The sequence below is a fragment of the Dermacentor albipictus genome, chromosome 10, assembly GCF_038994185.2.
Source record: "Dermacentor albipictus isolate Rhodes 1998 colony chromosome 10, USDA_Dalb.pri_finalv2, whole genome shotgun sequence".
Lineage (NCBI taxonomy): Eukaryota > Metazoa > Arthropoda > Arachnida > Ixodida > Ixodidae > Dermacentor > Dermacentor albipictus.
Window position 1 is genome coordinate 84,602,154 of NC_091830.1, and position 13,536 is coordinate 84,615,689.

The 13,536-nt window shown below is 48.0% G+C and overlaps 1 protein-coding gene across 3 annotated transcripts in view; it reads right to left on the bottom strand.

The window, feature by feature from the left end:
- Positions 1 to 13,283, bottom strand: part of LOC135918589 (solute carrier family 22 member 6-like) — a 42,479-nt gene extending 29,196 nt beyond the window's left edge. The window contains exons 1-2 of one of the 3 annotated variants that reach the window (XM_070526480.1): positions 12,760 to 13,283; positions 3,070 to 3,394 (exon numbers count right to left, since the gene is read on the bottom strand). In XM_070526480.1, the coding sequence (XP_070382581.1) occupies positions 3,070 to 3,387 (318 nt within the window). In that variant the 5' untranslated portion in view covers positions 3,388 to 3,394; positions 12,760 to 13,283. Of the gene's footprint in view, positions 1 to 3,069; positions 3,395 to 12,755 lie in introns of all 3 variants that reach the window. The other 2 variants (XM_065452206.2, XM_070526479.1) reach the window with 2 other exon arrangements.
- Positions 13,284 to 13,536: the final 253 nt, after the last annotated feature.

A 13,536-nucleotide genomic window follows, 5' to 3' on the forward strand; every position in this document is an offset into this window, starting at 1 on the left:
CTAGCGGAGGGAAGCTGCTACCACCGAGGATCGAGAACGGCAAACGCAAACGAAGCACAGGTGGAGGCAAGCCGACCCCCACATTCAAGAGAAGGCAACCCAAGCCAAGCGCTAGCTGAGGCACGCTAACCCTGAGCTTAGAGAGTAGGAGGCCGGGCTGAAAAGTCGACACAAAGAGATTCACCCCACGGAGGGCGCCGATGGACGGTTCAAGAGAGAATTCGTAGACGGTGAGTGCGGCCACAGCTGCAAGCCGTTTGACTGTGGTTTGGTCACAACGTCACGCACGTGAAGAGCTTGCGCAATCCGCAACGGAGCTCGAATATAGCAAGAGGACGACAGCTAGACAAAAGATTTTCATGAATATCGCGCTAAACGCGAGTTCTAACTTGGGAAAACGACCACTAGTTTCGCAGTTTTTTCCTCGTTCAATGCGTGGAAGTGGCTTTACTTCTATTATACAGTGTTTTTACGTCTGTAAAAAAAATATTTAACAAAGGGAAGTAATAAATAATCAACATAGAAATATAAAGAAGCTTCTGTTATCAATTATCTACAAAATAAACATTTGACGCCATAAATATCGTGTACAAATACACCGTATATAACCACTATTATATGCATAAAGAGGACAGGGAAATAATTGATTAGTGCACCAAAAATTTTCACAATCATGCAAACACATTTCTTGCTAGTTGGGTATATACGTCCGCCTACCTATACCCTCATTAATTCCCCTAGAATGTAAGCTGAAGTCGTGTATTAAAAATGACTCGCATGCTTCTGTTTTTTAGTTTGTTGAGAATCCTGATTTTAAAATAGTCGCCCTAAGCTTTTGGAAACGCTGGTCCAGCGCGTTCAACTCTTTTTTGGAGGGGACGCTGCGGCGCAGAATTTCCATCTGATTTGAGATTATTCAAGCATAGCCTAAATGGGGTTTCTGATGCTCCAGTGCATTGTGTGCGACAAATGGTGCATTCGAGGAAATCTATAACGTAACACGTGTCGCAGTTGTAATCTTCTGTAATTATAAACGTGGTGCTGTTGACCGCTTTAGTGGTAGTTATCACGGGGAACAACTTGCATCCAAGCTTTAAAGCGGCAGCTTTAAGGGCCCCGGGTAGCAAGAAATCCGGCGTCGGCGTACGACGTCCTGCGTTCAATGTCGATCATCATCTCGGGAATAAATTATTCTGAGGAGCACATATAGTCAACCACGCGTACCCAACCACGCAGGCCTTCCATGTAGCGCAAAGAAGTTCCTGAAATAATTGAATTTTTCAAAGTAAATCCTCCAGGAAAAATCTTAAAGTACAATTTACACACAACCTGCAGGTATGGTAGCATCGGATTGTTATTTGAATTTACGAGAAATCATAATCCTGTTACGCAGAAACTGCAAGACAAACACCTTTTAGCACGACAGCGTTTTGGAGCTGTCGTTCAAGTATGTCTTAGTTGGAGCGGCGCGGCCCCATCGGTTTTGTGCACACCAGAAAAAAAAAAAAAACGCTCGCCTTCGTGCATAGCGTACGCCGCCAGTGTTTCGCGGTAAACACTATGATTACATAAGCTGCAGTTGCCGGGAATCGTCAGAAGCACTCGGGAATATTTGATTGACATGGCGTTCCATTCTTAATGGCGAAACTTAAGTATTCTCCAAATTTTCCACGTGGTGCGCAGGCTTTGAAATTAACTGCGTTAGCTTTGGAGGACGTGAGAACATCTCTCAGGTTGGTGGCCCTTCTGTATAACATGCGCGGAGTTTGAGGAATAATTTGTCGCATTGCTGTTGAAAGCATGATGCGGCAGATGCCGACTCTCGTCGACGTGGTGAGAGCATACGCGGTGTATAATTAACTTTACGCAGGTGCGAACATTTATTATTTCTGAAAAGCAATCGCATATTCCCTTATTTGTTCCAACCTTCGCATGTGGTTGACGACATCAATAAATGGGGAAAGTTCTTCGTCGCGATATTTTTCGGATGATGATTGAATCTTTTGAATCGCCACCTGCGCGTGAATAACATACGTATGCAACGCTAGTCCAATGTGTTTCATCTCAACGGCGAAAGAAGATATGCAAGACGTAGGACTTCGCACCGCAGCACCCTACATCGCCAACGCAGCTAGGATTTTCCCACTAAACTGCTATGACAAGCACTCACTAGCCAGTACTGAGTACTAGAAGAAACTGCATATTTACTTATAAAACTACGTGTTCCTTTTAAAGAGGCATCACTTCATGACAAACAATGTATCTATAAAACTTATCAACAACGTGAAGGCACTGCGATGGTAATACTGTTTTATGTAAACGAAAGGGGTTCTACGTTATTCAAAAAAATATTAGATATTTCAATTCTTTATTTGTACAAAACACACATTTGAATGAACAGCATGTTAACGTACTGGACCATAACGTCAGGCAGAAGGAGCTTTGAAGAATTATAAAATATAAAGGCTAATTATGTGCCCTACAGAGATGCTTTATGAGCAGGTTAGATTCTAAAAACCGTGTCTGCAGCTATCTTAACGAAAGACTAATGCGAAGTAGAAGAGGCGGATACATCCGGTACCATTTCCCACGGCTTGAAAGAAGGCATACTTGTCAGAGTTTCTGACATGCGGTTTGTCTGACCATAATTCTGTGTTCAATTGGTAGTAAACGTCTTTTAAGGTTGTGTAGGTAAGGAAATTTATTCAATCTCAAGTGAATGTATCACTTTATTTGATGTGCTTCTGGCAGCATTCTCTTTGTATGCAATTTGGTAGCCAAAATAAGTATTCGCACATTGCTAGTACACATTGATGGCTGCACAAGGCATCGTGACAAGCGAAGGCCGTACGAACATCATAGAAAACCTACATGTGTGCTTACGTGGGCAGCGTATGCCGAAGGCAACCTCGTTGACAACACAGGACTCCGCTTCCAATACTCTGACTAGGAGTGCATTGCGAGGCTCATAGGCAAGAGCTTTTTTATCCAGGTGCGCTTTCTCCGGACAGAATACCTACATGAACATGCTTGCTGAACAAGATGTCAATGCACTTCTTTCCGACTCACCTGGGCACAGAGGAGCATCGTCTTCTGGAATCGGCCGTGCCCAAACGCGGACCTGCTCTCCACCGCTGTCTCTGATGTCGTCTGGTTTCCGGTGTCGTCCGCTAGCCGTCTAGCAGTCAGGCGTGACGACGTGAAGAGGGAACCGAAGCTGCCGCGCCACAGGCTCCCCCCTTCCGATTCATGCTTAGCTGGCTGGAATACATCGCGTTTGGCGGACGCTTTGCTCATCTTGGTTGATCGGGAAACTGGCCCAGGAAGAGCTGCAGGGGGCTTCGACATTACCGAGGACTGTTCTTCTTCTGCTTCTTCTTCGCGCATGAAGCTTCTTCCGACACAGTAGCCGGTAGAAGGCATGTAAAATAAGCAATTGAAATAAAGTGTAGAATGAACTAAAAGATGGACACGTTGCTGGAATAAACGAACCATTGATTTAAAAATTTCAAATTATTTGACCTTTCGATGTATTGCTATATTTTTTTCGTTCCAGGAATGTAAGGGCGCCAGCCAAATTTGATAGAAAACGACGGTAATCTTTACTCATCTTGTCTTAAAATTGATATTAACAATTGGTATTCATTTCCTATATCATTATTACCTTAAAAAATTACAAAAATATTTCGTTAGCCCTTTATCACCTGCAACCCCTCCCCTACCCCCGTTCATTGCCGATCCCCCGTAGTGAGTTTAGCTATACTCACTAAGCTCCAAATGAAACCAAACCAAAGCAAATTTATATTGTGTCCATTGCCGGACGTTCAATAAATTTGTATTCATTCATCCATCCATCCATACATCCATCCATCCATCCATCCATCCATCCATCCATCCATCCATCCATCCATCCATCCATCCATCCATCCATCCATCCATCCATCCATCCATCCATCCATCCATCCATCCATCCATCCGTTCATTTTCTCCTTTTTCGCTGAGTAGAACAAAACGAAATATATGTCAGCATGTATCTCCCATTTTCTGACAAAATGCTTTTCTCCCTTGCCAAAATAAGCACACGACGGCGCTGAGAAAAAAGATATCTTTTTTATGTTCTGGAGCTGCTCTGGAGAGCAGCTCCAGAACCTAAAAAGGATATCTTTTCAGAAAAGAATCAGAACTCCCTCCAGAGCATGCTCTGGAGAGAGTTCTGGAGACTATGCTCTGGAGCAAACTTCGGAGTCGGCTCGAGGTGACCTCCTTTTGCCGTACGGGATCCACATACAAAGTGTTCCTTCTAAGAATGACCAAGCTGTCCAAAATTGGGTGCATTATACAGTTTTCTTATCTACAATATTGTTTCGTAAGGTCTCATCAGCACCAGTTAAATTTTTAAATTAAGTTTTCCCACTCAAATGAGATGATTATTTTGCAAAAGATTCAAAGCGCTAGCTTTCTTCAGCTGATCGTTCCGTTTCGCATCGTCCGCAGCGAGAAAAGTGAGAGAGAAGCAAATTTTATAAAGAACATCTTATCTGAGACATTGGCAACCCGGCGGAAGGTGCTTGAATTTGTGTGCACTTCTACCAACGGGAGAGGACAGTTTTGTCACGATGACAGAAAGCTAACCACCCTTGCTCTACGGAGCACCGCCAGACAACGTTGGCCTCCGCGCATAAGGGACGACGAAACCCACGGATCGCGTCCGTCCTCGTTCCCTAAACGTCGTTCCTCCTTGTTCCTTCTATAGTAATCACCATGACCCCATTCACTCATGATTATCACAATGTTGTGCTGGCATTGTCGACATTGAGTCGTGAAGCATTCGTTGTCACAGCGTCGTCGTGATACCGTCATCATCATTCCATCATCGTAATTCGAGCTTTGTCGCTCGATTCTAGTCATGCTATCGTCCTTATTCCATGTCACCCCATCATTCTCACGTAGCCATCATCAATGCAGCTTCTTGCTGTGATTCTCGTCATGCCATCGTTGATGTCAAGCCGCCATAGTCATACTGTCGTTTTCATGTCATCCATCACAGGTCATTCATATAGTCGTCGTAAGTTATTGCCACGTCATCGCCATAGCACATTTGTCATCCTCCTATTATCTTCATCCTGTCGTCGGCATGCTGTGGACGTTAGACGATTGTTATGATTTTATAATGATCATTAGGCCGTCATCGTTCAATTGATATGCGTTTCCTGTGATATCATCGTCTTGATGCCATCGTGGTCACTCCATTATCGCCATTCCACATCAACTGATTCTCGTCATATTCTTACCGTGACGCCGTCATCATCACACCGTCGCCGTAATCCTCTTGTCTTCATGCCATCGTCGTCATGTCCCTTTATCGATCCAGTGAAGCCGTCCCAACGTCATTTCAACGTCATCACGCTATCACCACTTATTCGTAATGACGTCGTCACTGTCATGCCGCTGACGTCCTACCTTCGTTGCTAGGTATTTTTGTCGGGCCACCACTGTCATGCGGTCGTGGTCATTCCATCGTCCTCACTCTAGCTTCTTCATTCGATTCTCGTCGTACCATCATCGTCACGCGAGCCGACTTATACTCGTCGTCATCTCATTGTCGTGATGCGGTCGTGGCGGCGCTGTCGTCATTACACCATTGTTATCATTCCATACTCGTTATCCCATAGAGGTTAACGTCATACTGCATTCGGTTGGTCCCGTGCACGTCGACTTTGTAAGCATACACTGTAGGAAAGTTAACTTTATGGCTCTAGAAAGAGTAATTGAACGGTCAGGCCGGATGTCTTCATCTTCTATTGGTTGATGACGATTTCCGGCCTGCATGGTTGGCGCCCCCTATTCCAGGGCACCACTGAGCGTGGTTGCTCGTCGGGCATGATCCAACAGCCTCGTTTGGAGGCTAGGGTCGCCACTCCCCCTGCTCCGCACTCGGATCTTCTATTTTGTGGAATGCCTTATTCGTATTGCACTCCCATGTGATGTGATAAAGTGTGGGTATTGCCCCACACCACGGGCATGTGTCCCTGCATTGACTGGGAACATTTTGCATAGTATATGTAAATTTGGGAAAGTTCCTGTCTGCAGATTTCGCGAGTAAACTGCCTGTTGTTGAGTAAGTGTATTGTGGAGTGGGGGATATCTGATCCTCATCCCTCTATGGTAATTTAGTATGTCAGACTACGTTGGGATCACTGTCATGAAATCCTCAAGATCTCTGTTTAGGTCCGCTTGGTTTGTATGCTTGCGAGCGATCCTATCAACCCTTTGGTTGCCCTCAATGTCAGTGTGCCCCGGTACCGAAAAGATGGAGTGTCTAATGCGTTGATCCTGTTGGCCAGCGCGGAGGAAGATTTGGAGCGCTTTCTGACAAATTCTGCTTTTAATGCAGTTTCGGCATGCCTTCTTGGAGTCTCTTAGAATTATAAGGTATCTATTTGCGCGGTAGCTCTCTACAACTGCTAGAGCAACAACCATTTCCTCTCCCTAGGTTACCGTACAATCCCGTGGCGACGCGCAAGCGATTTCCCGATAGTCCGAGTCGATTACTCCCTCGACGAATCTGTTCTGTTTCCCTTCGTTCTCCAGCATATACCGCGGCATCCTTGTACACCGTGTTCGCTTTGGTTGCTAGGTAATTTTCTACATAATTTGCCCTAGCGTTCCGCCTGGCTGTGTGTAAATTCGGGTCCATGTTTCTCGGCAGGGACGCTACCATGATGGTGCTGCGATACTGGTCGGGTAGGTTTGCCGTTCTTTGTTTTTCCCTTTCAATTCCTTTGTGCGCCAGTTTTTTTAGGAGCTTTCTGCCCGTGGTAGTCTGCCAGATTCTGAGTAGCTGCGACCCTAATTGTGCTTATTTGAGTTCCTCGAACGTGTTGTGGAGTTCGTGGGCCAGCAGCTTCTCTATCGAGCTGTTGGCCGGCAGGTGAAGCACTGTTTTGAATGCTTTCCTTAAGGTGGCGTCAGCCTGGTCCCGTTCGCCTTTGTTCGTGTTGTAATATGGGAGGGCGTGCGTCATCCAGCTGATCATGAGGCTCTTAACCAACTTGACCGTATCTCCCTCCTTCATGCGGCTTCTATTTTGCGAGACACGGGTGATCATACGTGCCACCTGTGCCGTCGCTTGCTTGAGTAGGTTTATGGTGTGTGTGCAGCGTTGCTTGCTCTGTACCCACATTCCCAGAATCTTGATGGCTTCTTTTTTGTATCTTCTGTCCTTCTAGGGTGACGCTGATTTGTTCTTCCGAGCGTTTTCCTCTTCTGAGTCTCAGGAGCTCAGACTTCTCCGTCGAGCAGGTGAGGCCTCTTTCCTTAACGCATTCTTCCACGCATCTTGCTGCGGCATGTAGTCGTTCTCCTTTTTGGCTGAGCGAGCGTTCGTTAGTCCACATGGTGATACTGTCGGCATAAATGGCGTGATGTATGCCGTCGATCTCTTCCAGCTTCCAGGCTATCCGAATCATTGCAATGTTGAAAAAGATCGGTGAGATCATGGATCCCTGCAGTGTTCCTTTGTTAGGTGTCTGGAACGTGTCTGTCCGCAGGTCTCCTAACACCACCGTGGCTGTTCTGTTTGATAAGAACGCTTTCACGTAGCCATGAATTCTTCGTCCGCTGTTGAGATCGTCCAGCCTCTTGAGTATGGTGGCGTGGCTGACGTTGTCGAACGCTCCAGTGACATCGAGTGCCATTATTACGTTTTCTCCGTTTTAGGGGATGTTGCTTAGAACCCCACTTTAAAATTTGTAGTAGGACGTCTTGGGTTGATAATTTTGTGCGAAAGTCGAACATACTGTGGGGATACAGATCTTTGTCTTCCATGTATTGCTGTACCCTCCTTGTCACGATTCGCTCGTACAACTTGCCAAGGCACGAAGTGAGTGATATCGGCCGTAGGTTTTCTACTAGCAGCTTTTTTCCCTGGCTTGGGGATCATAACTACTTCCGCATGTTTCCATTCCTCTGGTAGTGTCCCCGCTTCCCAATGTGTGTTGAAAAAGTTCGTCAGCTGTGTGACCGCCTCATCACGTTGTGCGTTCCTAATGTTGTCCGCGCCTGCTGCTGTGTTCCGGGTCGATGCCTTAACTGCTGCGAAAACTTTCTGCCTGGTGATGGGTCTGTCTAGGTCGAGGTTTTCTTCGCCTCGATATCTCTCCGTGTACGCTTCGGGTTTATTTTTCCCGTAGCACTTTACATGGACCTTTTCCAGTAGTTCTTCTTTCCCTTCAAATGGGTGTACTAGTCTTTGGATGGCCTTGTTACTTTCTGACTTTGTCTTGGTTGGGTCCATTAGAGCCTTGAGGATACGCCAGGTCTTTCTTCTGCTGAGGGTTCTATTCAGCGAGTCGCTAAACTTTTGCCAACTTTGACGTGTGAGTTGGGCTGTGTATTCCTCTGCCTCCTTGGTAATCTCTGCTATCTTCTTTTTTAGCTCCGTATTTAGTCGTTGTTTCTTCCGCCTTTTGGTTAGTCCATGCCTTGCAGCCCATAGCACGAGGGGTCGCGAGTCCACCTCCGTTGTTTGCTCTGACCTTTCCACCTCCTGGGTGTATTGTTGTTGTATTTCCTTAGTTGTTTGCACCATTCCTCTATGGACGTTATCCCCCTCTCCATGTGCTTGCATTCTTTGCGCAAAGCGTTCCAGTCCGTTATTTTGGCTGCTCATATCTTGCGCTTGATGTTCTCTGCTGAGGAGGAGGAATAAACTTTTATTGTAGAACCAGCACCTTATGATGGCCGGGCCTAAGCCTCCCACGAAGGGACGTCGAGGGCTTGCCTCGCCGCCGCCTCACGGGCGTGCTGGGTCGCCCAGGTTTGGTCGTCGAGGGCGGAGCTCCGCAGAACCTCATGCAACCTCGACGAGAGAGTCGTGGTGTTAGTCTGGGTGTACTGTGCTGGGCACTCCCATAGCATATGCGGAAGCGTAGCCGCGTGAATTCCACAGCACCGGCAGTTGGGGGTAGTGTAGATGTCCGGAAATATAAGGTGGAGGCGGGCGGGTGAAGGGCACGTGTTTGTTTGTAGTAGACGCAGGGTGGTAGCCTGCACCCGGCTGAACTTTGGGTGAGGCGGGGGGAAGATTCGGCGACTGAGGTAGAAGGCCTTAACGAAATCGTTATAAGTTGTCAGACTGTCCCTGGTGTCCAACTCATCTCCAGTGACTCCGGCGCGGTCGACTAGGCCTCGCGCAATGGAGCGGGTGACCTCGTTGAGATTGGGGAGGTGTGTACGGACAGGGCCCGCATGGGCCGGGATCCATGTTAGGGAGATTATGCTGTCTTTAGACTGTGGTGCCTGGCAGAGGATGCGAAGAGCTTGGGGGGAAATACGCCCTTTGCTGAAGTTATTAATGGCTGAGCGAGAGTCACACACTATGGTGTGACAGGTGGGATCTAAAGTGGCCAGGGCGATGGCCACTTCTTCAGCCGTCTCGGCAGTGGGGGTAGTGACGCTGCAGGCATGGTGTAGGGCTCCATCGCGTGTGGCGACGGCCACAAATCGTGTGCCATGGGAGTATTGGGCTGCATCAACAAATGTGACGCCAGGTACGTTGGCAAGGACTTTTATGATAGCTCCGGCCCGAGCTTCGCGCCGGGCCCTGTTATATTCAGGGTGCGTATTTCTAGGGATAGGGTCTATGTAGATCCAGCTACGGATGTCGGTCGGGATCGGTTGTTTGGGGCCCTGTTGCTGATGATAGGTGAAGCCAAGCGTGGATAGAATAAAGCGCCCCGTTTCAGTAAGGGTGAGCCGTTCAAGCTGAGAGCGTTGTTGGGCTTCAATGAGTTCGGAAAGGTTGTTGTGAACTCCCTGTTGGTTGAAGAGTTCAGTGCTGGTTCAATGCGGGAGCCCAAGTGCTTGCTTGTAGACCCCTCGTATGAGGGTGTCGAGCTTGTTTTGCTCAGCCCGGTACCAGTTGAGGTACGCAGCAACGTAGGAATTGTGGCATATGGCAAAGGATTGGACGAGTCGGAGAAGGCTTTCTTCTTTGAGTCCTCCTCGTCGGTTAGATATACGTTTAAGTCGTAAGGTGTTTTGCGATTGGGCACAGATCTTGTTGAGAGCCAAGGCATTGGAGCCATTGGTAGAGATGGTGAGACCGAGAACCCGGATACTAGGGACGTGTGGGATAGGATTGCCATCTTGAAGGCGTAGTGTGATGGCGTCACAGGGTCGGTGATCAGATTGGTGTTTGGGAGGGTGACCCCGCTGAATGGGCTTGTGTAGCAGAAGCTCTGATTTAGCCGGCGAACAGCGCAGTCCGGTCCCTTGGAGATAGGCTTCAACCGTGTCAATCGCCGTTTGGAGGGCTGATTCCACTTGACCATATCTGCCTCGGTACGACCAGATGGTGATGTCGTCGGCGTAGATGGTGTGGTTGATATTGTCGACTTGCTGTAGCTGCTTGGCAAGGCCAATCATGACTAAGTTAAAGAGCATGGGAGAGATAACTGAACCTTGCGGGGTGCCTTTGCTGCCAAGGGGAAGCTGGTCTGATCGTAAATCGCCGGCCGAGAGGGTAGCCGTGCGATTGGAGAGAAAGTCACGGATGTAATTGTAGGCTCGCTCTCCCAGCTGGAGGTTGGAGATCTGGTCAAGGATAGCTGCATGGGAAATGTTATCAAAGGCTTGAGTGAGGTCGAGTCCGAGGTCACTACCCAGTTTCTCCAGTAGGTTCTCCTACATTGCTTGCCTAGCTCCCCTGACGTATGTCAGGTCTGGGCATGTGTCGGGACTAACGCTGTTGCCTAGGCGCGTTGGTTGGTTTGCGTCCGTTAGGAGGGTGCAGCTTGTGATTTATGCTGCGTCGCTAACTTGTGTTCCCTTCTTAGTGTATTTTCGATATCCCCAGCTCTGTCCCTGGCATTCAAGTCACCCATTATAAGCCGGGTGTTGGATTTCGCTCGCTTGCTGGCTCATATGAAAAGTTTCTGAAAATCCCCGTCATTTTGTAGCGGTGGACTGAAGCGGTGGACATTCGTTGGGTCCCGTGCACGCCGGCTTTGTAAGCATACACAGGACCTACTGAGATGAGCGTAGTAGCCCTAAATAAAAACGCGTAAAATCATCCGATACACTGCAATGTCCCGGAGTAAGCAGGGTCTGCAGACCGTCAAGCTATTGGGCAAGCTCGACATCAGGAGCAAAACAGCCTAGCACGCACCCCAGCTAACCTTAAACATCCTCGTTGCACACTGGAAACTATCCTAAAAAGTTTCTTTTATTCATTTTTGTTTTCAGAGCACCGATGTTTTAAGGGAATGTCATGACATTACATGCGCAGTCTGCGCAAAGCGGGAGTAGTCGTGCGTGATTGCGTGCCCTCGAGTCACGAACCGAGTGGTCCTAAAGTGATTTCTAGGAACCAAATTCTCTCAATGTCTGACTAAGTGAGTGTTTAGTTTCGGCCATAGCGGTTTGCATATTTTCCATGCCGTTCAAAACCTATAGAAGAAGCTGCTCTCGAATAGCGTTTGTCACCTTACGCTTATTAAACAAAAGCGCTTTTCGCGGGACGTTATGGTGCACGTCGGAAAACGGTTACATTAACGTACGGGAATTGAAACGTAAAGTAAACGTTAGAGGGCAGGGCGCGATCTGGAGCCTTGTTCCGAACATAACCAAGCCGAGACAATCCATTAGCCGCAATGCTGTCGTTTCTAAGCCAACGCGTCTCGTTAACCCTACAGAACTCGGAATCGAAAAAAAAAAGTCAGACAGTATTAATTAGTTAGGGGAAGCTAAAGCTTTTTTCTATAGTTACCTAGCGAGAGCATAGCCATCTCGGTAATTCACGCTGAAGCTTTAGCCACGAATGTTGCCAAGTGCGATAACGCAATTTCTGAGCGCACGCAGACAACACGTGCGGTAAACTCGCCATAAGCCGTACGCTAACATAGCGTATACGTGAATCACGGAAGCCTAATGAGGCATTTATCATGCACAGTGAGAGCGAGGCTATGCCTCTCTGCGCAATTTGTGATTACGTTTGGTTGCGAACACTACCCAAATAGTCATCGCTGACAAGGTGAGGGCTGTTATTTCCTGCAAATACCGTTAGTAGCCACTGGTGCGCTGGCGCGCGTGTGCGCATTCACGCGGCACTTTCCGCGTCAGGAATTGAATGAGGCAATCGCGGGAATTATTTTTCCGTAGGAACTGACGCCATGCAAAATTCTCAATAGGATATATTTTAGAATAATACACAACATCCCCCCCCCCCCGCCCCAAACTAACACTCTGAATTTCTATATTGTAAGCTTTTCTCGGGTGTTTTCTCCCTATCAGCCCGATAAGTAGCACAGAAGAATTACGCTGACAATAAAATATCAGTGATGTTGGAACACCGTATCTCTCCATAGTAGTAAACCGTACCAGTTTCTTAAATATAGCTTCTACAACATGGATATTTCCGCTTCAGGGGATCTCGACATGTTCGCCCACTCTTCAAATGTTACCGAGAAGCCTCAAAAGCCTGCGTGTACGCATTGCCCAGTGGACGATGCTATGCACGTCTGACACCTATCGAAATTCTGCAGTCCTTTACATGCCAATCAGCACATAGGTAGTCCTTTCAGATCATGGCTTATCCCCATGATTGTGTTTAGCCATACGGGTAGTAAAAAAAAATTAATGCAACAAACAGTAAATAAAAATTGGAACCGATCGGAACCATCGACTGACGTAAGGACAACATAGGTTTAATCGCGCACACTGCAAAAAACGTAAATACATGCAAGTGGGCTCACCTACCAGCGGAACCTTCCGGACGGCTCAGTGCTCTGATGCAGAGATGCTATCATGGTGATGTGGCTGATATCGCAATGAAACACACCAATCGAATGTCGCCTGCAGCCGCCAGCCCGGCATGCCCAGGGAAGACTATTCTTCGGCTCAAGACAGTGGAGATACACGTGGCAGACAGAGGGATGACGGCCGCCCCACCGCGCCACGCGCCGTAATACGACGCGCCACCGCTGCTTCAAGGCTCCCACGACTGCCGAAGGACACTTTTCGTATCATTTTCAGAACGCGTGACGGCTTGAATGTAAACAAGGTCGGTAAAATACGCTTTAAACAAGCCTTCGCCGTGGGAGCAATTTTGGCTCCGGCCGCAATCGAAGAGGACATGATGTGTCCCAATGGAGTTCAGAATATTTTTGTGACGTGCACCCCACGCCATAAAAACGCAGACGCGTACGCGTGAGTGCAGAACATCAGGCTCGGCGAAGTTACGTTTCGGGTGGCGGCGTATCTAGCCCCACCCGAGAATACGTTTGAGGCAGTCATAAGAGAAGTCGACGTGGAAGTCAGCGGGGTTCAAATCAGGGCGACAATTGGAAATCATTAGAATCCGGGCACTTTGGAGGCCAGGCCGATCAAGAACACCGCGGCGGTGGTGGTGCTTTTCAAGGGCATAAGGGTGCCCAACTATGTGGCCAGCGGCGTAATCATATTTCGCTGCACGCTCTACCGGCGCAAGTCTGTTGCGAGTGTGGTGAACTGGGACACCGGGCTGACGTGTGTGCT